The following is a 27787-nucleotide window of genomic DNA, read 5'->3' on the forward strand; positions in this document are numbered from 1 at the left end:
CAGTAAATCAATTAATAGGATTGTGCACTCTAAATACAACCTCATTTGACCTACAGTAGGTGCACCCAATGTGGATGGGTCTATTTTCTTCTCACATTGCAAACTGAGGCATAGCCTGGTACCAGATCTGTTTGTGCCATCATGTCAACTCCCATGGCATGGAGTGTCATGATGGCACAAACAGACTGATACCCTGGTTAACTGCAGCATGGCTTGAGTCACTTAAAGGGAACTGAACTGGCCTGATGGCATATGGTGCCAGCTGCTATAAGCATATGTGAAAAGAAAACAGGCCCTTTACTGTTCCTACATTTTGGGGCGTTGCTGTGGGGGTGACCTGGTCAGTTGAGGAGGCAGAAGTTGGTTGGATCAGCTTGATCAGAAGTTATGGTTGGGAAGATGGTGATTGACATCACTGTCATAACTGACAGAATCAAGTCTTCTAAAACCACAGATAGCCAACATAGAGTTACATTGTTTGTGTATGATAAAATTGTGTATGTAAATACTTGCATTACAAACATGAGGTAATATAATTTGCAATACTATATGTTTGTGTTTGAACCATACCTCGCAGTGCTGAGTAACGGGTGTTTTGTTCCAACCAGTTTCCTCACGTGCATTGCTACATTACTAAGTTCATCACTCAGCAAGCAGCGCAGGCTCACGAAGGAGGTCGGATAACCCACAATTTTCTCTGCATCCGAGACCACTTTATTCAAATTAGAAGGCGTTGCGTTGGAGAAAATACTTATGTTCCTCTGTCCACGGTTTAACAAACTGATGCACGAGAGTCGAAACCAAATTACTGTCATCTTTACAGCTGAAGGTTTTTTACTAATTTAATTTGAAACAAGGGTAAAGCAAACCCTTGAGTTTTCGATCAAAGCTTAGCACAAGCTAGAATAAGTCGACTAAACAAATAAACTAAACGATGGCAGGAAATTAAATGAACTTACTAAATTAGATATCTAGCTAGCTAGTTAGCTATCCATATCTACAATATATCATGTTAGCAACACCTGTAACGTTATGATGGGTGTCATCCTCGCTGGCGACAGTCATATTCATTTGAAGTACTTTACATTACGGCGCCACGTATGTCCTGAGTATAATGCTGGGTTATCACTCTACTTAATTTGATACTTATTCCCTTTGAGATATCCTATAAAGTATTGTAAATATTCCGTAACACAGGACCTAAAAAGGTAAGCATTGACACAGGAGGCCACCATCTTGACGAAACGCCCTACGGTATGTCGCAAAACGTTTACAACAGTACTTTATGCCCATAGAAATAGAATCCATGGATTCTATTTCCATGTTTGTGCCCCATTTATCAGCATTTGGAATTAGTTTTCAAATAGGCTACAAGTGAACGCTGTCTTGTGGTTAGTATCACCAAAAAGATTAGATGTGCATGTATCTTGTAAAATTAGTTATAAAGTCCACTCTATAAAGATTTGGGTTGCCTGTGGATTTAAAATGGACAAAACATTGTTTAATTTTGATTAACTGTGAAGTATTCAACATTAATAGTGAAATAATGACAAAAATTAAAAGAAAAACATGCATTTTTCGTATTTTCTTTCGATTTTGGATTGAATTGTTCTTCTCAAGTAGCATCATTGACATCAAATCAAAGTTTATTTGTCACGTGCGCCGAATACAACAGGTGTAGTAGACCTTACAGTGAAATGCTTACTTACAGACTCTAACCAATAGTGCAAAAAAATGTATTAGGTGAACAATAGGTAGGTAAAGAAATAAAACAACAGTAGAAAGACAGGCTATATACAGTAGCGAGGCTATAAAAGTAGTGAGGCTACATACAGACACCGGTTAGTCAGGCTGATTGAGGTAGTATATACATGTAGATATGGTTAACGTGACTATGCATATATGATGAACAGAGAGTAGCAGTAGAGTAAAAGAGGGGTTGGCGGGTAGTGGGTGGGACACAATGCACATAGCCCGGTTAGCCAATGTGCAGGAGCACTGGTTGGTCGGCCCAATTGAGGTAGAATGTACATGAATGTACAGTTAAAGTGATTATGCATATATGATAAACAGAGTGTAGCAGCAGCGTAAAAAAGGGGGGGTTGGGGGGGAACACAATGCAAATAGTCCGGGTAGCCATTTGATTACCTGTTCAGGAGTCTTATGGCTTGGGGGTAAAAACTGTTGAGAAGCCTTTTGTCCTAGACTTGGCACTCCGGTACCGCTTGACATGCGGTAGCAGAGAGAACAGTCTATGACTGGGGTGGCTGGGGTCTTTGACAATTTTTAGGGCCTTCCTCTGACACCGCCTGGTGTAGAGGTTCTGGATGGCAGGCAGGCAACTTAGCCCCAGCGATGTACTGGGCCGTACGCACTACCCTCTGTAGTGCCTTGTGGTCAGAGGCCGAGCAATTGCCGTACCAGGCAGTGATACAACCAGTCAGGATGCTCTCGATGATGCAGCTGTAGAACCTCTTGAGGATATCAGGACCCATACCAAATCTTTTTAATTTCCTGAGGGAGAATAGGCTTTGTCGTGCCCTCTTCACGACTGTCTTGGTGTGTTTGGACCATTCTAGTTAGTTGTTGATGTGGACACCAAGAAACTTGAAGCTCTCATCCTGCTCCACTACAGCCCCGTCGATGAGAATGGGGGCGTGCTCGGTCCTCTTTTTCCTGTAGTCCATAATCATCTCCTTATTCTTGGTTACGATGAGGGATAGGTTGTTATTCTGGCACCACCCAGCCAGGTCTCTGACCTCCTCCCTATAGGCTGTCTCGTCGTTGTTGGTGATCAGGCCTACACTGTTGTGTCATCTGCAAACTTAATGATGGTGTCGTGCCTGGCCATGCAGTCGTGGGTGAACAGGGAGTACAGGAGGGGACTGAGCACGCACCCCTGGGGAGCTCCAGTGTTGAGGTTCAGCGTGGCAGATGTGTTGTTACTTAATCTCACCACCTGGGGGCGGCCCGTCAGGAAGTCCAGGATCCAGTTACAGAGGGAGGTGTTTAGTCCCAGGATCCTTAGCTTAGTGATGAGCTTTGAGGGTTCTATGGTGTTGAACGCTGAGCTGTAGTCAATGAATAGCATTCTCACATAAGTGTTCCTTCTGTCCAGGTGGGAAAGTGCAATAGAGATTGCATCATCTGTGGATCTGTTTGGGCGGTATGCAAATAGAGTGGGTCTAGGGTTTCTGGGATAATGGTGTTGATGTGAGCCATTACCAGCCTTTCAAAGCACTTCATGGCTACGGATGTGAGTGCTACGGGTCTGTAGTCATTTAGGCAGGTTGCTTTTTTGTTCTTGGGCACAGGGACTTTGGTGGTCTGCTTGAAACATGTTGTTATTACAGACTCAATCAGGGACATGTTGAAAATATCAGTGAAGACACCTGCCAGTTGGTCAGCACATGCCCGGAGCACACGTCCTGGTAATCCGTCTGGCCCCGCAGCCTTGTGTATGTTGACCTGTTTAAAGGTCTTACTCACGTCGGCTACGGAGAGCGTGATCACACTGTCGTCCGGAATAGCACTATGCTCTCATGCATGCCTCAGTGTTGCTTGCCTCAAAGCGATCATAGAAGTGATTTAGCTCGTCTGGTAGGCTCGTGTCACTGGGCAGCTCGCGGCTGTGCTTCCCTTTGTAGTCTGTAATAGTTTGCAAGTGCTGCCACATAAGATGAACGTCAGAGCCGGTGTAGTATGATTCAATCTTAGTCCTGATTTGACGCTTTGCCTGTTTGATGGTTTGTCGTGTGGGAGATAGAATAATGGTCAAAGATAAAAAAAAAAAAAATTAAATGTTTAAATAAAAATAAAACATAATAAAAAGTACATTTGAATGACACTGAGGGGCAGTGTTTTTACAACTAATGCCGGTTTGCCTGAGGCTGATGCCGTGCAGGTGTTTGTACACATGCATATATATACACACACTCTCATTCAAATAAACACATACAAGAACACACACATTACATGTGATAGTGCCAGACATGCACACAAACATATACAGTTGACATTGCTGTTATGATTTTAGTTGTCCTTGATGTCCTTTGTTGTAAATGTATTATTTTGTTTTATTATTATTTTTTGCATTGTTGTTTGCTGTTTTCTTCTGTCTTTTCCTTTTTTCTCTTTAGTTCATTCTCTTGGTTGTTGGTGCATTGGGGGGTTCTTGGGGGTGGGGAATGCAATTAATTGTATTTTTTATTTTTCTTCTTGGGGGGCTGTGGGGTCTTGAATGGTTGAGGGACAGCTATTGGGGAAATGTGGGGGATCTTGGAGGGTTCGGGTTCACGTTTTTTGGCCTGGTGGTAGATCGGTCAACACGCCCTTGAACAGAGAATTGACACTGGATGCTTCTGTGTGTCGCTCTGAATGGGAATCTGTTGGATGACTGGTATGATGTAGTTATTGAGCGGCTTCCCTGCAAGTATATTGTATGTTTCGAATATTCAATGATTCAATTATTATGATATTTTTTAAATAACTAATTATTTTTAACAATGACGGCCAAACCCGGACAACGCTGGGCCAATTGTGTGCCACCCTATGGGACTCCCAATCACGCCCAGATGTGACACAGCCTGGATTCAAACCAGGGACTGAAGTGACACCTCTTGCACTGAGATGCAGTGCCTTAGACCGCTGCGCCACTTAGGAGCCCTAACCCTAACTCTTTTCCTAACCTAATTATCCTAACCAGCTATGTTAAATATCCTAACCTGATACTTGAATTATCCTAACACACTACGTTAATTGTTCTAATCTGCCAAGTCAATTTTCCATCTATCCACAACTGTAGAAACCATCTGATAAACCATCAGTGTCACATATGGGTGTCACATATGGAGTGATTTCAGTGCCAACGGAAATTGTATTTGAATTACATGATTTAGAATTTGAATTAGGATATTGAATATAAATGTCATACTTTTGAAATTGCAATGCACAAATTGAATCATTGAATTCATAAATTTAACTTGTATTTAATTATTTGAAACTAAATTCAATTAATATTGCATTTGGTTTTAAAATACAATTAAAATGAAATTGAAAATTAAAATTCAATATTTAAATATTCAGTTTTAATATGGTAGATATTGCATTCAATTGTCTGTGAATCAAGTTTACAAACTATAATTTCAAGTTTATCCAAGTTTCAAATGTTCAACTTCTCAGATGCATTCAGATTCAGTTTTCAAATTCAGTTCTCCAAATTGAGGTTCTTAACCAGAGACAACATCCTGGTACTTTTCCAGCCAGGAAAGGTTGAGGATACAGATACAATCGAACGCTCTCTGTGGTTTCTGGCAGTTTCTGAAGCCAATGTGGTATGTTGAATGTATTTTCTTCCTATGAATTTGGCTCTAGCATTTGAACAGTTTGGGCTATAAGCTATTATGACCCCATTCCTAAAAGCTAAGACTCTGGAACATGGACGTCCCTTCTATTCCCCTCTATGATGATCACAGGCCACACAGGACAAGTTAAAGAGTGTGATCAAAACTGCAATTTGCCCCCCATAAGACTATAGTTGAATTGCACTGTCATAGCCCTTCTAAGGATAGCCTTTCCACACATTAGGAATATTTTAAAACTTTAATAAGTTGATTTTTAAAAAACTTTAATAAGCTGGAAATTATTGTTTATTAACTTGATTCACAGACAATGAATGCAATATCTACTATATTAAAACGGAATATACATATTGAATTTGAATATTCCATTAAATGTACATTTAATTTTTAAACTGAATGCAATATTCATTCAATTTAGTTTCAAATCTTTAAATAAATACAAGTTACATTTATGAATTCAATGATTCAATTTGTGCATTACAAATTCAAAAACCTTGCATTAAAATTCGGGCTGTTGTTACATTTGTATCAGTGGCGCAAAGTCGATACATTGTATCATTTCACCTCACCTGTGAGAGTGAAGAAGGAATGCAGCAAATCTTGGAGAACAGTGGAAGTTGATGAAAGTTCTTATTTATTGTTAAACTAAAACCAATGCAGTTCTGCTCTATTTTTGGGTGATAAAAAAACAACCTTGTCCAGTCATGTTACCTACTGTAGCTGGCTAAAAATCTGGTAATTGGCCAATATGGCCTGGATACCTCCAGGAGATGTGCTTCAAGGGTAAGATTCATATAGGACTAATCTCTTTTTCTGGTGCTCCTAAATATTGTTTGGTGCTCCTCCATTTGTTGGGAGCACCATTGCTAGTTAAAAGTGAACTTATAAGCACATAATATTTCCAGAGTGGGATCTTCACGATGGGGCACATTTGTAAGTACACTGTTTTTCAAAGTACTTTGCACATAATTGACCAGTGAATCTATGGATTTACAAACAATCTATCAATTGAATATGACGGATAGCCATGAGTTCATAAAATATGTGTTCACGTCCATTTAACATTTTGGTAACATTTTATATTAAGTTCAAATCAAATCAAATGTATTGGTCACATGCACTCCCAAGCCCTTAACTAACAATGCATTTTTTAAGAAAAAATAAAAAGTTGCTGGTATAGCTGTGTAATTACACTAACATTGTGGTATAACCAATTGCAGATATCTGGAGGATCTGGTGGAGTGGAAAGAGCTGTGTTACATAACATTTGGTTTGGACTATTCTACAGTAAAAACAAGTTTTAAATGATTTTGTTTCAGTTAATGTAACATGTTACAAAGGAACAATATTCAACTGCCAGCTGTGTGTGTGTGTGTGTGTGTGTGTGTGTGTGTGTGTGTGTGTGTGTGTGTGTGTGTGTGTGTGTGTGTGTGTGTGTGTGTGTGTGTGTGTGTGTGTGTGTGTGTGTGTGTGTGTGTGTGTGTGTGTGTGTGTGTGTGTGTGAGAGAGAGACAGAATATTTCAAGAACGTTTATTTAGAACAAGGAGCTCCCCTTTTTGGGACTCCTCTGTGGATTGATGATGATGCTTCTCCTTTTCTTCATCTGCATTGAGGATAGTAAAATATATTATAGCCTACTGGAGGAGAAGTCAGCCACCTTACAGTAGATACACCAAGTGGAAAGTCATGTAGCTAATATGTGAAATAGGAGGGTATTGGCCTCGTCTTACCATAGAAAGATCATGGTGAGCATGCAAGTGTGTTTGGACTTTGCCAGTGCTGTAACTGAGTTCTACCCAAACTCCTTGATTCTATCATATTGAAGAGCTCAATAACTTGACTGGGACCACCTCACCTGTCAGAGGCGTGCACAATTTATATTGTAAATCTGTAATGGCAACAGATATATAAGAAACATCTGTCCAGCAGTGGCAGACAGGATGGGGCACAAATACCTCCATGATACTTCCACGATATGGCAGGGCTGGCAAACTATCACAAATTACAAAGGGAAACCCAGCTGCGAGCTGCAGAGTGAGGCGAGCCTGCAAAATGAGCTAAATGCCTTCTATGCTCGCTTCTAGGCAAGCAACACTGAACCATGAATGAAAGCACGAGCTGTTCCGGACGACTGTGATCTTGCTCTCGCTCACCGATGTGAGTAAGACCTTTAAACAGGTTAACATTTACAAGGCCCCGGGTCAGATGGACCAAGGGGCAAGTGTCTTCATTGACATTTTTAACCTCTCCCTGACTCAGTCTGTAATACCGACCTATTTCAAGCAAACCACCATAGTCCCTGTGCCCAAGAACACCAAGGTAACCTGTCTAAATGACTATGTCCCATAGCACTCAAATCTCTAGCCATGAATTTCTTGTAAAGGCTGGTCATGGCTCACATCAACACCATCATCCCAGACACCCTGGACCCACTCCAATTTGCATACCACCCCAACAGATCCACAGACGATGCAATCTCTATTGCACGCCACACTGCCCTCTCCCACCTAGACACTTGTGTGAGAATGCTCTTCATTGAATACAGCTCAGCGTTCAACACCAGAGGTGAGGTGAGGAGGGCCCAAAGTGAAAATGTTGTGGAAAATCGAGAGTTAATATTATGCATTCAAGTGCTAGTCAGAGCTAGGAAACTCTGAAACTTCCGACTTTGTAGGTTGAATGCAGCATGTGTAAAACTACACAGCTTGGTCTCATACACTAGAGGTTACATAGTAAACGTAAATCCAGGGCACTCAAATGAATACCATATGTTAAATTTGATATGGTTACATAAGACAGAAGGAAAAGGAAAGGCAGGTGGTTGGTTGTTTGATTTGGTCAGATGGGTGTATGACATGAACATCTAGCAACCCAAACGCTGTGTGTTTGAATCTCATCACGAACAACATTAGCATTTTAGCTAATTAGTAACTTTTCAACTACTTGCTACTTTGCAACTACTTAGCATGTTAGCTAACCCTTCTCCTTCCCCTAACATTAACCCATTAACCTAACTCCTAACCGTAACCCTAACCCCTAGCCTAGCTAACGTTAGCCAGCTAGCTATTGTAAGCCTTAGCCACCTAGCTCATGTTAGCCACAACAAATTAGAATTCATAACATACCATACGTTTAGCAAATTGATAACACATTGTACATTTAGCAAATTCATGACATATCATGTGAATTGTAATTAGTAACATATCATACGAAATGAATGATGGTCATCCACAAATGAATACATAGGCTACCATACAAAAGGTAACATATTATACGAAATGGATTGCCTCGAATTTAATACAGAATAATACGAAATGCTCTGAGACCAGGTTGAAATACAACCTATTAGCAAGTCGGACATTTCCGAGTTTTCTAATTCCGACTAGCACGTGAACATGGCAATAGCCAGCCTCTGATCAGCAACGTCATATTATGTACAGTGGACGCTCCTCCCCCTGTCTAGATATTTTTTTTCACTCAACCTCTCATTTGACTCAGAGGCAGTCACACACCAATTTGCGCACAGACGGTGGAAAAATAGGGGCAGAAGATGGCTGACTTTACCGGGCATCGCGAGCCCTCAACAGCATCATCAACATCACCCGGGCTGTTCCCAAGCTTGACATTCGCGGTTAGGCAACTTTAAATCAGCCCCGCCTTATCCAACCATCCACCACCGCAAATATTGACAGAGCTATTATAAACAATGGCAGAGATGGAAAAAGAGGGCAGACCCCCCGAAAATAAAAGAAGCAGAAAACCGGCTCACCCCGTGAAAAGGGAAATCAACGAAGAAATGAAGGTAAGTGATCGATATTAGACCACTTGCCTAGGATTACTCATGGAAACAGAACGCTCATTAAAGCGCGTGATTTTCTGTGGATGCGTAAAGCGCGCATCCTCTTTAAACATTTGGATTAATTGAACTGCAATTTGTGAAAAGCCAACTAGTTCAATTGTCATATTCATTTTTGGCAATGACTTAAACCCACTCATAACCTAGTCCCATGTCCACCGCATTTTGAAGACAAATCGATAGGGTCGATTTTCTTGCCATGCTTTATACATTATAGCCTATAGGCTACACCGTCTTTGTTGTTCCACATACCAGTAGGCTACATGTACTTTTTGTCAATGAATGGGGAAACATATTATCGATAATTAGGACCCCATTTATTGTAATTTGTGGAGTTTTCTTTAGATTATTCCATTGGAGTAAGCTAAATGGAAAATCCAGTGCATCAGTCAAGGCGTCAACAGTGCCACTACTACTATTACTACCTCTGCTCCCGCTGAAACAACACTGACCGTAGGCGACGCAATTAAAATAAAATCGTATGGGGAGGCTGTTTAGATATATGAAAGGAAATAAACTTAATTCAAATTCTTAACGCAAGCCAAACGATGTGTATTGTCCTGCTGTGGACGACCCGAAACGTGTACTCCAGATGTGTCTACAGGTGCGGGATAAGAGCCCATTGTTTATCGTGCGTTGTACTGTTCTGTATAAGCGTAACGGCGTACCCGATGGTACAACCATGCATGTCATGTATTAATATAAATATTTTGCAGAGAGAAATATATTTTCCAGCTGTGTTGGAATAAATTGCGGAGAAAAGAGGGTATGGCATGCAGGGAACCTAACGATATCGCTGCTTTGTCTCGGGGTTTCATCATGTGTTCACTGTTTGTACACATTATATGCCTGGGTTGAGAAAAATAATTCCCAATACAGAATAACTACCAGAGCAAAGTCATATATGGTCCTGTTATTAGAGCTTGGTTTTTATTTTGATGTATTAATTCGGAGGAATTATGAACAAATATATTCAGGAAAGCCTAACACCGTGTGCATCATGTCTATTCTCGTCCAAGAGGTATGTGTACTGGCCTTGGGTTTCGAATAAACCCTTTTTTTTCTCTTGAAGAATGCTAAATATTAGCATTTTAACATTTTATTAATCGTTGCATTGGGACCCATAAAGGGGACAGATATAGCCCCATCGGGACATTGGTCACATTGTGCTACATTCAGCCCTTAATGCTTGCCATTTATTTATTGGTTTATTTGCATTTGTTAAAAATGAGTGGCATATCTGTAGGCAGTTGCATGTGCAAAATAAAGATAAACAGCAGTTATTTAAATTGAAAGAACACAGGCTATACTACAGACAAAAAGCATTTGAATTGGGAATTATTTTGACTAGCACATAATGGTATTCTGTGTATGTAATGTTGTTTCGTTGTCTCCATCAATCAAATTATGTGTCAGACAGACAGACAAAAGTTTTCTGCACTGTTTGGAAAATGACTCAATCATTATTTTCATTCTCTGAAGCTGCCAAATCTTCTGCTCCATCTCCTTAATGAGCTTAGTTTAAAATGTGGAAGGTTACACATCTATAATTATCACCATATGTAGAGCATCCTGGATGTCTCCTGTACAACCAATATGATTCATCTTCAACATTGAAGAACACAGCTCCAATTTAGATATGTTGGCAGCCAGACAACAGCAAAAGTCAGAGGTGCTGCTACAGTTGAAGTCGGATGTTTACATACACCTTAGCCAAATATATTTAAACTCAGTTTTTCACAATTCCTGACTTTTAATCCTAGTAAAAATTCCCTGTCTTTGGTCAGTGAGGATCACCCAATTTTTATGAATGTGAAATAATAGTAGAGATTTATTTCAGCTTTTTTCTTTCATCACATTCCAGGTGGGTCAGAAGTTTACATACACTCAATTAGTATTTGGTAGCATTGTCTTTAAATTGTATAACTTCCCACAATAAGCTGGGTGAATTTTGGACTATTCCTCCTGATAGAGATGGTGTAACAGAGTCAGGTTTTTAGGCTTCCTTGCTCGCACATGCTTTTTCAGTTCTGCCCACACATTTTCTATAGGTGTGTGGTCAGGGCTTTGTGATGGCCACTCCAATACCTTGACTTTGTTGTCCTTAAGCTATTTTGCCACAACTTTGGAAGTATGCTTGGAGTCATTGTCCAATTGAAAGACCCATTTGCGACCAAGCTTTAACTTCCTGACTGATGTCTTGAGATGTTGCTTCAATATATCCACATAAATCCTCATGATGCTATCTATTTTGTGAAGTGCACCTGTCCCTCCTGCAGCAAAGCACCCCCACAACATGATGCTGCCACCCCCGTGCTTCACGGTTGGGATGGTGTTCTTTGGCTTGCAAGCCTCCCCCTTTTTCCTCCAAACATAACGATGGTCATTTCAGCCAAACATTTGGATTTTTTTCATCAGACCAGAGGACATTTCTCCAAAAAGTACAATCTTTGTCTCCATGTACAAACCGTAGTCTGGCTTTTTTCTGGCAGTTTTGGAGCGGTGGCTTCTTCCTTGCTGAGCGGCCTTTCAGGTTATGTCGATATAGGACTCGTTTTACTGTGGATACAGATACTTTTGTACCTGTTTCCTCCAGCATCTTCACAAGGTCCTTTGCTCTTGTTCTGGGATTGATTTGCCCTTTTCGCACCAAAGTACGTTCATCTCTAGGAGACAGAACGCGTCTCCTTCCTGAGCGGTATGACGGCTGCATGGTTCCATGGTGTTTATACTTGCGTACTATTGTTTGTACAGATGAACGTGGTACCTTGAGGCGTTTGGAAATTTCTCCCGAGGATGAACGAGACTTGTGGAGGTCTACAATTTTCTTCTGAGGTCTTGGCTGATTTCTTTAGATTTTCCTATGATGTCAAGCAAAGAGGCACTGAGTTTGAAGGTAGGCCTTGATATACATCCACGGGTACACCTCCAATTGACTCAAATGATGTCAATTAGCCTATCAGAAGCTTCTAAAGCCATGATTTTCTGGAATCTTCCAAGTTGTTTAAAGGCACTGTCAACTTAGTGTATGTAAACTTCTGACCCACTGGAGTTGTGATATAGTGCATTATAATTGAAATAATCTGTCTGTAAACAACTGTTGGAAAAATTACTTGTGGTATGCACAAAGTAGATGTCCTAACCGACTTGCCAAAACTGTTAACAAGAAATGTAATGACTCCAACCTAAGTGTATGTAAACTTCCGACTTCAACTGTATACATCCAGGCATACAGGTGCTTTCTTCTACATTAAACACACTGTATATCTTTCAATTACTTCTGTGAGTTCAAGTTCTATGTCAGCCTATCCAGACAAGTGATTATGAAGGAGGTGGTAATGGTATTAGAGACTAGTAGCGTTCCTAAACAGTTTGTGGCCATAGAATGTGCTGTCGTGTCAACAAACTGTTCTAAAACAAGACTCATATGGGCACACAATTACAATTGACTTTATTTGTCTGAGATGCAGTAATTTCCCCCTAGAAAAACAAGGTTCAAACTTTGCACCTGGTACTAAATCAAATCTGGCCCTGAATGTGTTCATGGATTTGATGAACACTGATTTATTATGTAGGTATCCCATTTATGTCAGTGTGACAAAATTGTTACTGCTTGAACAAAGACCAATAAGACTAGCGGATACAGATGACAAAGTAGCCCTAGTTTAATGTTCAGATTAAGATACAGTATTTATCTCAAAGCCCACTATCTTCAACATTCTCTGCCAAACATGCTACAGTATAACGCTCTCCCTAAACCAGAGACTGAAGGCCTGTTCGCTACTTTAAACCGTTTGATACTTTTATTTATTTATTTTCTCCCTTGTCTGTTCGAAAAAACAGTCAAACAAACCCACCACACAATGTGCCCTTGTGAGAGATCATACCTCAGAAAAACCAAACAGTCTGACAATGTTTCCTTCATCTTGTGCCGCTTTAATGTGCACCATGGTAAAATAAGCCACAGTAAGTAATGGAGGAGAGGGGGGCTGTACTTGGTGGGATAGGGGATAGTGGAGGTTAAGAGCAGGGGAGAAAGGAATGTATACAGCAATAGGCTGCCTAAGCTGTAAAAACTGAAACCTGAGCGTCTGCACAGGATCAGATGTCAAGGAAGGTAGAGGAAATGGAAGCGGAGCAGTGGGAGAGAGAGGAGAGCATGAACAAGGGAATGGAAAAGTGTGGGCCAGGAGAGTCTGAAGGAGGGCCCACTCAAGGAAACTTGGCATGCGGATTAGGGAATTTTATCATGGTGTATTGTGACCTACTCTGGTTTCTGCACACAAGGTATCGGATTCCCCCTGTTCACCCTTACCAGCAGCACCTCTTGCTAACTGAAGGAAATAAGGGAACTACTGCTTTTGATTTAATCAAAATAATATGATTATTCTAAACTGCTAAAGTTTAGACTGTTCCAGGGTTGAACAGTGGCAGCAAGTTGGTGTTTTTCAGAGCTGATATTAGGTTTGAATGGTGGTATTTTGTATAAATTGAGTTTTCTCATACATTGGTAACTTTTGATCTCTGTTGATGATTCGTTGAATCGGGTGTATTAGTCTTGAGCAGAAGAAACAAAATCCTACACACCCTGATAAATTATAAATTGGATAACCATAGAGGAGATTTAGTCCAGTCCAGAGAGTTTGCACATCTGCAGTGGACAGTTGACACTCTGCTCCAAGACTGCACCATAGCGCTGCCTCCCACCTCACCCTGAGTCAAGCCTGTGTGCTGCTTTCATGACCTGCCATACAGATTGGGTTCCACTCTCTTTACCACTCCCTCTTTCTGGAAGTGGCAGGGTGACAGAGGGAACAGGGAGCAAAGACGAGGGCAAACGTTCTTGAAGATAGAGACAGATGACTGTTGCTGGCTTCACACCTTTTCATTTTGTTTGAGTAATGGGATGCAGTCACATTTGAGTCAAGCAAGCACTTACTGATTGAGTCAATGTTCTTCTGTAACATGTCAAAACCCCAGCAGTTGTTGAATTAAGCAGTGCGGCAGAATCCACCCTAGACAATAGTTGTGACTATAAACTTTGTATAAATTAGGTATATGTGGTCCTTCTGTGGCTCAGTTGGTAGAGCATGGCGCTTGTAACGCCAGGGTAGTGGGTTCGATTCCCGGGACCACCCATACGTAGAATGTATGCACACATGACTGTAAGTCGCTTTGGATAAAAGCGTCAGCTAAATGGCATATATTATTATTATTATTATTATATTGTATACAGTACATGAACAGCAGTGTAGCAGGTAGCCTAGTATTGTTTCAGTCTGGTCTTGGTTTAAGATATAAGTATATTAGTGTTTGTGTTTCTTAAAGATTGCCTTTTTCCTGTTTCTGAATTGTACTTGTATCTCATGCCTTCTGATTCCATGTCTGCAGTTCTTGATTCAGAGCTGATGTTATAACTAACGTTGATTATGCTTTCATGTAAAGAAATTACTTCCCCGATACAATGGTATTGACAGGGCAACCCGTAATTGACAATTAAATGCTTGATTGAGTATTATTTGATTGACAGTTCAATGCCAGAATGTAATGAAATGACTAATGTCTCATCAGGTTCGGGCTGAGCGGGCCCACCCATGGGCAGGCATGGCGGGTGATCTCCATGGCAACCCACCCTACTCCATGGTGAGCCCCTTTGTCCGTGCGAGACAATAGTGCTACTCTGAGCCATATATAGAGAGATTTCAGCCAAACATCTGTATTTATTCCATTTACATAACATCACATCATTCTATGGCAGCCATGTTAATGTTTCCTTTACAGCCTAACATTCACTAATAGCATATAATCTTGTGAATTTGAAACACAGATAGCTAATTGAACTGTTAGAATTACAACATGAACATACAGTAGCACCTCCAAAGATGACCAAACTCTCTTACATACGATTCTGCTGCTACTGAGATTTTCAGGTTTAATGAATGATAGGCTGATAGTTTTGTCTCAATAGAAGAACATTATTGTGCACCTTACACGTAAGGAGGTGGGGTTGGTTGGATGTTACTGCGTGTGTAGATTTGCAGTGGAAGTGTAGTAAAAATAAATCTGTGGTAGTTCTCCTGGTTTGATGGGTTGGGAATTCTGCATAAGACAATGTGGAATTTTTGTAATGTGATCAGTATAGACTATTTGCGGAAAGTTACATGCAACTCATGTGGATTGCTTTTGGAATTGAACTGTAAGAAGCTCTGAAAGAAAACTTAGATTATGTGCTGGTAAAAACATAATTCACTGAGGCCTTGACCAAACCAGTCTGGGATAAGTCAACTGTCATGTTGTCCTGATACGTTTGCACATATCTCTGGTAAGGGTTCTGCCACTAGTGAATAGTTTGCTGCTGTGAACATATTACACATTATTGCATTATGGTTCAGGAAATTGGGCAGACCCATTTAAAAAAAAACATGCAGCTTGGTTTCATATAGCAAACATATAATACTGCATTTCCTTTGTGTGTTTTGGGGGGGGGGCATCTTCATATTATCATATGCTACCAAACCCTTTTATCCCTTATTGCCCCCCTCATAGCACTGTGACGTAATAGTGAAACAGGGTTCATGCTTGTTAAATCCTAATGGCCAATATGGTGTCTCTTGTCTTGCAGAGTTTTGCAGAGAACACTATGAACGAGCTGCTGGGCTGGTACGGCTATGACAAGGTAGACCTGAGAGACCAGGACAACATCGACATACGGAACTACCCAGATGGAGAGGTACAACACATCTCTGTCCTGAAAGGTGAGCATAACCATGGAGATAAATATGTTATTATCTGGACATTGCAGTTGTTGATTCTTTGAAGAGGCTAAAAAAAAGTAAGTTTCACAAGTGGTAATACAAATTATGTTGTGATGAAAAGGCTGAGGAAGATACTGCTGCAACTTCCCACTGGGCAAAGATATCATTTCAAGGTCTAGTTTTGATTTACATTTGGTTGAGTTGTCAAATAACGTGAATCCATCGTGAAATGTCATTGGATTTAGGTGAAAGTTGGGTGAAAAAAATCAGAAATTCCCTAACGCAGATTACTTTTTGCAAATCCAAGCTTTCCACATTGATTCAATGTCATCACATACATTTTTTTGTTGTTGAAATGACATGGAAACATTGATTCTGTCACGGGCGTCATGGTGGAAATGACCGGACCAAGGTGCAGCGTGGTGGGCGTACATTTTCCTTTATTATGTAAATGTCACCAACAAAACAAGAAACAAAGAAACGACCGTGAAGCTTACTAGGGCTATAGTGCCACTAACAAAGATAGCTACCCACAAAATACAAAGGCAAAAAGGCTGCCTAAGTATGATTCCAAATCAGAAACAACGATAGACAGCTGTCCCTGATTGGGAACCATACCTGGCCAAAACATAGAAACAGAAAACATAGAAATAAAGAAACTAGAATGCCCACCCTAGTCACACCCTGGCCTACCCAAAATAGAGAATAAAAGCCTCTCTATGGCCAGGGCGTGATATGGCCAGGGCGTGACATGGCCAGGGCGTGACAGATTCAACCAGTTTGTTCCAGTGGGTTGGCAGTAGTTCATCAGGATTGATGAGGCAATTCAGTCAGGCTATCCAGATTAAAACATGTTCTAGATGTTTCATCCAGTCATTATGGTGTAGTTGTTTTCAGCAGGAAACTGCACTTTGCTTTTCTATTGATGATTAGACAGGTGTTTCTGAAATCTCTACGTGGTGACTCCTGATTGTAATGCTGGATAAAATTTGAGAAATTCACGTCAGTAATTGAACAAACATAGGGCCTTATCCAAAGCTGCTAACCTGGTTTCCAGGGTAACAAAAAGGATACCCATCTTGCGTTAAAAGCATATTTGTTTGGATTCATGTACACACCAAAACAATGTTTACAGTTTGAAACAAACTATTCAGAGCTGTACTGCTGGAGTGAACAAGGATGTCAATTTATATTGCTTTACATACAATAAGTCAAGAAAGACTTTTGTCTCCCTCAGAAAAATCTTTGCCAAAAATCCCAGGAGGATCGGGGGAGAACAGCGATGTCTCCCCAAACCAAGTCAATAGCTCCCACTCTACATCAACATCAAGAAATGGAGTGACAGAGTCCTCCACCACCCCATCCACCTCCACACCCAGCACCAGGGAGCATGGGAACATGCCGATCATAGTCCCACTGATCCCACCCTCCATGATCAAGCCACCAGCAGGTAAAACACCTCTCTCACACACACACACACACCTAACAATAAGACATTTGTTTAAGCTTGCACTTTAAGGACCAATTGAATGTAACCAACAATCTGGTACAAAATATACAAAACGGCATTATACAAATGTAACAAATCACTTCCATTTCAGTGCTCAAATCCTTGGTCAGTTTTACAATCACCTGATGAGGGCCCACGTTCCATAAAGACTTGCACACACAAACCTGCTTCCCCTCCTCCAGCTGTTTAAGTGTCAGTATCACCCAGTCAACTCTCAGTGGAAATGTACATGGCCTGCTGGCCAGACAGAGGGCTTCATTGAACCACAAGTGTGCCGTGAGACTCCAGAGGCTCATCAGCCTGCATAGGGAGAGGAGAGTGACTTGGCATCACTCTAGAGGAGTACCCACAGCTTCGCACAACCTCGCAATGCACAGCGGGAAAAACAGATGGTATAGTCCCTTTTTAACAGCTCAACACCCGACTTGTACCCCTTTTGAATTATTCATATGCCCTGCTAGAGCAACAGAGGGTCCTTTGAGGTGCAGGTACACTGGATGATGGAGGTATTTAATATGGGCGCTGCATAATTACAGTACCAGGCTCTCTCCCAGCAGACGTGAGCTGTTTGAGAGAACGCATAACGAGAGATGAGAAAAAGGCCAGAAAATCTGAATGCAAACAAACCACCTCAAGTGACCTTTTTGTATGAAATAATGAGATACTTCCAAATGAACACTTCAACTTGTGTGTTGTTGCCATACATTTTATTTCAATACTGCAAGGTTGCGATTGGACTTTTTAACTTTTCTAAAATGATATTTGCTTGAAAGGAAAAAATCTATCTTTTTCACTGGAAAAGATGAACCATGCAGCAGGAGCATATAATATGCATGCTGTGGCCATGGTGCTAACTTTGGGCCTCCTGGGAGCTATTCCCCTTAATTGATAATTAGTCTTTACTTTGAAAAGGATTTGCACTATAGATCCATTAAGCTTAACAAGAGGGAAAAAGCCTTTCCAGCACCCAACACAGTGTGATAAAAGGGTGAGCGAAGGTGAAACACTAATGGCCACATTGTTTTTCACCTTTGCACACACATAGTCATAATGTGATAATTGTAAGTTATTGGAAGTCTCACAGGAAGAACTCTCTCCACATAGTACTACAGTAAGCGGCTAAAAACCAATGGCAATTACCCAGCAGCCGTTGTTTAAGATGACAGACCCATTTGATGTCATGGAGGGCTGAATAGTGTTTAGTTTCTATTTTCGAATGAATTTCCAATGAAGCCCTCTGCAATTTAATTAGGTAAACTTCAGCTAAAACATTTTCGTAAAATCGGCAACCAATTTCTGTCCACAGACATGCTTTCGGGTATCTCTGTCTGGTTAGAATGTCTCGTACTGCCTTCATGACTGCAGCAAAAAACCCTTGGGGTAGGAAGCACTGTCCTATTTTGCCTGGAAGGGGAATACGGTCAGGATGCATTGTTGGTGGGATCATTCACATGATGAGATTTGACAGGTGGCTGTCAGATTGTTGGGGGGGGGTTGGGGAAGGGGGGAGGAGGCGGAGTTTATGGGGTGGGGGCCAACGGTTGGACTATCATTATGCTTTGTCCCAGTTCCAGCAAATTTGTCTGGGGTGTTCCAGATCATGTGTTTGTGGTCCCCCAGACGAGGATGTGTCTAACGTCCAGATCATGTGTTTGTGGTCCCCCAGACGAGGATGTGTCTAACGTCCAGATCATGTGTTTGTGGTCCCCCAGACAAGGATGTGTCTAACGTCCAGATCATGTGTTTGTGGTCCCCAGACAAGGATGTGTCTAACGTCCAGATCATGTGTTTGTGGTCCCCAGACAAGGATGTGTCTAACGTCCAGATCATGTGTTTGTGGTCCCCAGACAAGGATGTGTCTAACGTCCAGATCATGTGTTTGTGGTCCCCCAGACGAGGATGTGTCTAACGTCCAGATCATGTGTTTGTGGTCCCCCAGACGAGGATGTGTCTAACGTCCAGATCATGTGTTTGTGGTCCCCCAGACGAGGATGTGTCTAACGTCCAGATCATGTGTTTGTGGTCCCCCAGACGAGGATGTGTCTAACGTCCAGATCATGTGTTTGTGGTCCCCCAGACGAGGATGTGTCTAACGTCCAGATCATGTGTTTGTGGTCCCCCAGACGAGGATGTGTCTAACGTCCAGATCATGTGTTTGTGGTCCCCAGACGAGGATGTGTCTAACGTCCAGATCATGTGTTTGTGGTCCCCAGACGAGGATGTGTCTAACGTCCAGATCATGTGTTTGTGGTCCCCAGACGAGGATGTGTCTAACGTCCAGATCATGTGTTTGTGGTCCCCCAGACGAGGATGTGTCTAACGTCCAGATCATGTGTTTGTGGTCCCCCAGACGAGGATGTGTCTAACGTCCAGGTCATGTGTTTGTGGTCCCCCAGACGAGGATGTGTCTAACGTCCAGGTCATGTGTTTGTGGTCCCCCAGACGAGGATGTGTCTAACGTCCAGATCATGTGTTTGTGGTCCCCAGACGAGGATGTGTCTAACGTCCAGATCATGTGTTTGTGGTCCCCAGACGAGGATGTGTCTAACGTCCAGATCATGTGTTTGTGGTCCCCAGACGAGGATGTGTCTAACGTCCAGGTCATGTGTTTGTGGTCCCCCAGACGAGGATGTGTCTAACGTCCAGATCATGTGTTTGTGGTCCCCCAGACGAGGATGTGTCTAACGTCCAGGTCATGTGTTTGTGGTCCCCAGACGAGGATGTGTCTAACGTCCAGGTCATGTGTTTGTGGTCCCCAGACGAGGATGTGTCTAACGTCCAGATCATGTGTTTGTGGTCCCCCAGACGAGGATGTGTCTAACGTCCAGATCATGTGTTTGTGGTCCCCAGACGAGGATGTGTCTAACGTCCAGATCATGTGTTTGTGGTCCCCCAGACGAGGATGTGTCTAACGTCCAGATCATGTGTTTGTGGTCCCCAGACGAGGATGTGTCTAAAGTCCAGGTCATGTGTTTGTGGTCCCCCAGACGAGGATGTGTCTAACGTCCAGATCATGTGTTTGTGGTCCCCCAGACGAGGATGTGTCTAACGTCCAGATCATGTGTTTGTGGTCCCCCAGACGAGGATGTGTCTAACGTCCAGATCATGTGTTTGTGGTCCCCCAGACGAGGATGTGTCTAACGTCCAGGTCATGTGTTTGTGGTCCCCCAGACGAGGATGTGTCTAACGTCCAGGTCATGTGTTTGTGGTCCCCCAGACGAGGATGTGTCTAACGTCCAGGTCATGTGTTTGTGGTCCCCCAGACGAGGATGTGTCTAACGTCCAGGTCATGTGTTTGTGGTCCCCCAGACGAGGATGTGTCTAACGTCCAGGTCATGTGTTTGTGGTCCCCCAGACGAGGATGTGTCTAACGTCCAGATCATGTGTTTGTGGTCCCCCAGACGAGGATGTGTCTAACGTCCAGATCATGTGTTTGTGGTCCCCCAGACGAGGATGTGTCTAACGTCCAGATCATGTGTTTGTGGTCCCCCAGACGAGGATGTGTCTAACGTCCAGGTCATGTGTTTGTGGTCCCCCAGACGAGGATGTGTCTAACGTCCAGATCATGTGTTTGTGGTCCCCCAGACGAGGATGTGTCTAACGTCCAGGTCATGTGTTTGTGGTCCCCCAGACGAGGATGTGTCTAACGTCCAGATCATGTGCGCATGGTGTCAGAAGGTTGGCGTCAAACGCTACTCCCTCAACATGGGCACTGAGCTAAAGAGCTTCTGCAGTGAGAAGTGCTTTGCTGCCTGCCGCAGAGCCTACTTCAAGAGAAACAAGGTAAGCTCCTTCTCAACACTCCTGCCTTATTACTTAACCAATTATGAAAGTGCACACAAGACCATGTGATAAATACATGTGTACTGACATACATCACTTCCTCCCTACATCCACTCTTCCTGATATCTCAGATTAAGACACTTGTCAAACCTTAGGAATTGTAGTGACCAACTTTCAGCTTTGTACAGTAGTTGGCTGGGTAAGGTGCCCACAAGTTCTTTGGATATTTCACTCATGAGTTTTTGACCTTTCGCTTCTGAGTACCCATTGTAGTAGATTAACATGAAACCAATATCCAGCCTTGGCCTGTGGTTTCATCATTGGATATCCAGAAACACAGTTTCAGTAATTTAAACCCTCATGGCCTATGCAGATCAGTTTACCTTCAAACATGCATTGGTTCCAATGATCAGTATATATTGTCTTTCCAAAGACAGACAGTCATTAAGTTAAATAGTGTTTGTCCTGATTCCTGAAGTTAAACATTCTGCTTTCTTTCTTATACCTAAGCTTGGATATTTAAGGAATTACAGGGTAAGTATGATATGTCTTTATTCTTTTCCCTTGTTTGTCTAAAGGACATTTTTCACCCAAACATAATCACTTAGCATAGCTCTGTATGCTACTAGCTGTTGAAATGGAAGTACACATATGTATGATATTGTTTTCAAGATACGTGAACCCATTTTTTTCCTGTTCAAACTATCTATTTTCACAGCATGAGTTGCCTTGTGCCTGCTGTGCTTCTTCACACGTTTGCTAAGCATTGCTAGTCTTAAAGTGATAGTTCACTATAAAATCTAAGTTCCTTACTCACTACTTTATGTATGTATATATAAACAAAAGCACAACAGAAGATATATTGTATTTCAGTGAGTAAGGAACAAAGTCAAGTGTTATCCAGGGACAAGAATTCCCACATTAGGAAAACAGACATGGCTAGAGCACAGAAAGTCCTTGTCTGCTGAGGAGGTGCAGATTCTATATTACGTCTCACACTCTCACATTCATGCAGGCCATTTGTGTAAGTGATATCCACATGTTTCCTTTTTCATGCACCCACAAGGTTGGCCACAACAACAAACCCTCCAATTTTTCCAACAACAAAAAATTGCATGGCTGAAAATGTGTCTTGTGTCTGTGTGTGTCTGAAAGGGGAGCTAGGACAGTAGGATGGAAAAGTGTCTTGTGTCTGTGTGTGTCTGAAAGGGGAGCTAGGACAGGAGGATGGCAAAGTGTCTTGTGTCTGTGTGTGTCTGAAAGGGGAGCTAGGACAGGAGGATGGCAAAGTGTCTTGTGTCTGTGTGTGTCTGAAAGGGGAGCTAGGACAGTAGGATGGCAAAGTGTCTTGTGTCTGTGTGTGTCTGAAAGGGGAGCTAGGACAGTAGGATGGCAAAGTGTCTTGTGTCTGTGTGTGTCTGAAAGGGGAGCTAGGACAGTAGGATGGCAAAGTGTCTTGTGTCTGTGTGTGTCTGAAAGGGGAGCTAGGACAGTAGGATGGCAAAGTGTCTTGTGTCTGTGTGTGTCTGAAAGGGGAGCTAGGACAGTAGGATGGCAAAGTGTCTTGTGTCTGTGTGTGTCTGAAAGGGAGCTAGGACAGTAGGATGGCAAAGTGTCTTGTGTCTGTGTGTGTCTGAAAGGGGAGCTAGGACAGTAGGATGGCAAAGTGTCTTGTGTCTGTGTGTGTCTGAAAGGGGAGCTAGGACAGTAGGATGGCAAAGTGTCTTGTGTCTGTGTGTGTCTGAAAGGGGAGCTAGGACAGTAGGATGGCAAAGTGTCTTGTGTCTGAAAGGGGAGCTAGGACAGTAGGATGGCAAAGTGTCTTGTGTCTGTGTGTGTCTGAAAGGGGAGCTAGGACAGTAGGATGGCAAAGTGTCTTGTGTCTGTGTGTGTCTGAAAGGGGAGCTAGGACAGTAGGATGGCAAAGTGTCTTGTGTCTGTGTGTGTCTGAAAGGGGAGCTAGGACAGTAGGATGGCAAAGTGTCTTGTGTCTGTGTGTGTCTGAAAGGGGAGCTAGGACAGTAGGGTGGCAAAGTGTCTTGTGTCTGTGTGTGTCTGAAAGGGGAGCTAGGACAGTAGGATGGCAAAGTGTCTTGTGTCTGTGTGTGTCTGAAAGGGGAGCTAGGACAGTAGGATGGCAAAGTGTCTTGTGTCTGTGTGTGTCTGAAAGGGGAGCTAGGACAGGAGGATGGCAAAGTGTCTTGTGTCTGTGTGTGTCTGAAAGGGGAGCTAGGACAGTAGGATGGCAAAGTGTCTTGTGTCTGTGTGTGTCTGAAAGGGCAGCTAGGACAGTAGGATGGCAAAGTGTCTTGTGTCTGTGTGTGTCTGAAAGGGCAGCTAGGACAGTAGGATGGCAAAGTGTCTTGTGTCTGTGTGTGTCTGAAAGGGGAGCTAGGACAGTAGGATGGCAAAGTGTCTTGTGTCTGTGTGTGTCTGAAAGGGGAGCTAGGACAGTAGGATGGCAAAGTGTCTTGTGTCTGTGTGTGTCTGAAAGGGGAGCTAGGACAGTAGGATGGCAAAGTGTCTTGTGTCTGTGTGTGTCTGAAAGGGGAGCTAGGACAGTAGGATGGCAAAGTGTCTTGTGTCTGTGTGTGTCTGAAAGGGGAGCTAGGACAGTAGGATGGCAAAGTGTCTTGTGTCTGTGTGTGTCTGAAAGGGGAGCTAGGACAGTAGGATGGCAAAGTGTCTTGTGTCTGTGTGTGTCTGAAAGGGGAGCTAGGACAGTAGGATGGCAAAGTGTCTTGTGTCTGTGTGTGTCTGAAAGGGGAGCTAGGACAGTAGGATGGCAAAGTGTCTTGTGTCTGTGTGTGTCTGAAAGGGAGCTAGGACAGTAGGATGGCAAAGTGTCTTGTGTCTGTGTGTGTCTGAAAGGGGAGCTAGGACAGTAGGATGGCAAAGTGTCTGTGTGTGTCTGAAAGGGAGCTAGGACAGTAGGATGGCAAAGTGTCTTGTGTCTGTGTGTGTCTGAAAGGGGAGCTAGGACAGTAGGATGGCAAAGTGTCTTGTGTCTGTGTGTGTCTGAAAGGGAGCTAGGACAGTAGGATGGCAAAGTGTCTTGTGTCTGTGTGTGTCTGAAAGGGGAGCTAGGACAGTAGGATGGCAAAGTGTCTTGTGTCTGTGTGTGTCTGAAAGGGAGCTAGGACAGTAGGATGGCAAAGTGTCTTGTGTCTGTGTGTGTCTGAAAGGGGAGCTAGGACAGTAGGATGGCAAAGTGTCTTGTGTCTGTGTGTGTCTGAAAGGGGAGCTAGGACAGTAGGATGGCAAAGTGTCTTGTGTCTGTGTGTGTCTGAAAGGGGAGCTAGGACAGTAGGATGGCAAAGTGTCTTGTGTCTGTGTGTGTCTGAAAGGGGAGCTAGGACAGTAGGATGGCAAAGTGTCTTGTGTCTGTGTGTGTCTGAAAGGGGAGCTAGGACAGTAGGATGGCAAAGTGTCTTGTGTCTGTGTGTGTCTGAAAGGGGAGCTAGGACAGTAGGATGGCAAAGTGTCTTGTGTCTGTGTGTGTCTGAAAGGGGAGCTAGGACAGTAGGATGGCAAAGTGTCTTGTGTCTGTGTGTGTCTGAAAGGGGAGCTAGGACAGTAGGATGGCAAAGGGGTGGGCAGTGGAGACGCATTGAGTTTCGCTAAATATCTACAGCTGCCTCGTCCGCGTAACCCAATCTCCTCTTATGGCGAGCGGGTGGGGAGGTTTCAGTTTCTACCATTGCCACTGCACAACACCATCCATCTAGTGCACCAGGAATAATACCAACATTTAGACATATGATAGGGTGGCTTGGGGTAGAAGAGTTTTGATCCAGTTTTGAGCTCAGCTAATGACTAGTCTGGTTTATTTCACATAGACGTTCAAGAATACAGAATAATAAAACTGATGTTGTGAAAAATGTTTTACACACACACACACACACACACACACACACACACACACACACACACACACACACACACACACACACACACACACACACACACACACACACACACACACACACACACTCTCACATCATGTAAAAGCACTAGAGAGGGAGGTTAAAGTCCAAGTGAAGAGACCCTAGCTTGTAATTTACATCTCATTTCCGCTGCAATACGCCTCTTTTTTTCATGGCTCAGGAATCTTTCCATACACCTCAAGAGACTTTGTGTCTTTCTCTCTGAGGTCCCTCCAGGCAAGAGGGGGCAGAGTGCTTCTTTACGTCACTACAGTATTGTCACATCACTTCAAACAGACACAAATCTTTACACACCGGCTAGCGGTTGCCTGCACTGCTCTGACACACTCTGCAATTTATTTTAGCTTCTGGATCCAGTGTCAAAGAAGACACACTGGATAATAGAGGTGTGTGTGTAAACTGTCAGCATTGTGACTCAGTCTAGGCCCCCTTGTCGCAGCAGGAGAACCTAGTGAGGGAGGGGATTATTTCATAGCTGACAGTGATTTAATACAAATAAAGGGAAAGGGTAACTTTGAGAGGAGTTTTTCTACAGAGAAACTGGAGCTTGAACTTGCATTACACTGAGATGGTCATGTCATGCTCTTTCCCCTTCTGAAAGTCTAACTAGCCCAGCTAGAGTAAAGGTGGATGATCTTTACAAATCGTGGCTTGGACGGAACAATCAGCTTCATAAACACTGACTTCCGAGGAACATTGTACTATGTATGATATGAGGACCCCTTTTAGAATGGCATTACAGTACATAAGTTACTTGACTAACGTAAACAAGCTTGTTATCCCACAACCAAATGGGAACAAGAAGAGAATGTTCAAGGAACATTTCCTGTTAGCTGGGTAATCTAATGAGAGGACAGAAGGAGGGGCCTGGCCCAAAGATGTGTGTTGTCCCAGGTGGGTGAAAAATGTTCCATTTGTGTTAGATGTGTGTGAGGATTTGTGCGATGGGGACATCTCCGTGAATGTCTGTTTCTTGTTGTGGGTATGTGTGTGTACAATTGTGAGGGTATACCCGTCAGTATCTTTTGTAAAACACCTCTTGGCAGGTGAAACGCACACACACACACACACCTGGGCAGGCACAGATGCCCAGATGGAGCTTTTCACAGTGACAGCTGTTGTACCACTCCTTCTGGGCATTGGAGTCACCATTGAGCACACATACCAGTGGCGTGGAACTGTGATGCCATGTTTACACCAGACCATTTAGCCGGACTGCGGCTGTATTTAGCTGACATGGTGTGACCATCAATAAGACATGTCACTGAATATTTCAGAGGAACCAACTGTGGTAATATTTGCGTAAAGTAAATGTCTAATAGCCAAGAAGTAATTTGAGGAAGAGTAACTTTTGAAAGTGGACAGTGGGACATCTCCCATAATCCCTGCAACAGTAACTGATGGTTAGAAAATTATTTTGGGATGGGAAGTTGTTTCAAAAGGTGGATTGAGATCTCCGGAGGACTCGTTTTTAACCCATGGTGGGTAGATACTTTCTTAGCCCGTGTCTGTGTTTGTCTCCAGGTAGTCTGTTTTCCTTCATGCTCTCAGTCTCTTCATACAACAGTGGTGGGCCTGATTCACAGTAAAAGACATGGTGTCCCCATTGTATGACTGAACTTTCATGCTGGGTAATTTCTCTCTCCCTTGCTGTCTCTCATTCTCTCTCCCTTGCTGTCTCTCACTCTCTCTCCCTTGCTGTCTCTCACTCTCTCCCCCTTGCTGTCTCTCTCTCTCCCTCCCTCGCTGTCTCTCTCTCTACCTTGCTGTCTCACTCTCTCTGTTTGTGTGTGTGTAACCCTCATGCCTCATCCACTGTGCCAGCACCTCATTAGCACTATATGTAAATGAATTGGCACAGGGCCAGAGGGTCACAGCACAAAATGGAGACTGGGTAATGACACAATGGTGTGTGTGTGTGGAGGGGGGTACTTTTAAATTATTATCAGTGTGCATCTACACGGTGCCGAAATAGTGCTGGTGGATTTTAAATCCCTTATCCTGTTTCCTTTAACCTTGATTTTTGTGACATTGTTAAATAATTGTTTCTCCATGGAAGTCTTTAAATCTGATTAATGTAGCCTTTTAACCAACCTCCCTGGTTACATTAGATTAGAATTCCCCTCTTTCACAGTTCATAATGATAAGGCCAATATAACATCTCTTCAGCTGTCAATGTGAACATTTAACCATAGTCACACACACACACACACACACACACACACACACACACACACACACACACTTTTCCACATGGCTTTCATTTATGATAATGAGAACTTGCTTATGATTCCACAACCCAAAGCATGCTCACCTTTTCACCTTTGTCGGTGTCTTTCCATTCATACGTTTGATGTTGTTTTCCTTTCTTTTCTGTCCACCTGTTTATTTTGTCAGTTCGTAAAAAGAGGCCGTTATTTCTCCCCTCAGGCGAGAGACGAAGACGGCCATGGTGAGAAATTACCCCAGCACAGCTATTCTAAGGATACGCCCAGGCTTGTCTTCAAAACAAACAGCGATGTGCTTGTAAGGACTAAAACATTTAACAACAAGATAGTTTTTGATGGCTAACTGT

The 27787-nt window shown here is 42.9% G+C and overlaps 2 protein-coding genes across 5 annotated transcripts in view; one reads left to right on the plus strand and one right to left on the minus strand.

The window, feature by feature from the left end:
• LOC118369070 (all trans-polyprenyl-diphosphate synthase PDSS2-like) overlaps positions 1-815 on the minus strand; it is a 36119-nt gene extending 35304 nt beyond the window's left edge. The window contains 1 exon segment of the mRNA XM_035753565.1: positions 571-815. Coding sequence (XP_035609458.1) covers positions 571-815 — 245 coding nt within the window.
• The window catches only part of LOC118368173 (sine oculis-binding protein homolog A-like), an 82975-nt gene that overhangs the window by 46413 nt on the left and 8775 nt on the right, over positions 1-27787 (plus strand). Inside the window, exons 1-7 of one of the 4 annotated variants that reach the window (XM_035752017.2) lie at positions 8829-9163; positions 14789-14860; positions 15840-15972; positions 17210-17422; positions 21114-21265; positions 21776-21799; positions 27643-27738. In XM_035752017.2, the coding sequence (XP_035607910.1) occupies positions 9068-9163; positions 14789-14860; positions 15840-15972; positions 17210-17422; positions 21114-21265; positions 21776-21799; positions 27643-27738 (786 nt within the window). In that variant the 5' untranslated portion in view covers positions 8829-9067. Of the gene's footprint in view, positions 1-8828; positions 9164-14788; positions 14861-15839; positions 15973-17209; positions 17423-21113; positions 21266-21775; positions 21800-27642; positions 27739-27787 lie in introns of those variants that run through there. The other 3 variants (XM_035752014.2, XM_035752016.2, XM_035752015.2) reach the window with 3 other exon arrangements.

This window comes from Oncorhynchus keta, chromosome 35 (assembly GCF_023373465.1).
Source record: "Oncorhynchus keta strain PuntledgeMale-10-30-2019 chromosome 35, Oket_V2, whole genome shotgun sequence".
NCBI classification, from domain to species: domain Eukaryota; kingdom Metazoa; phylum Chordata; class Actinopteri; order Salmoniformes; family Salmonidae; genus Oncorhynchus; species Oncorhynchus keta.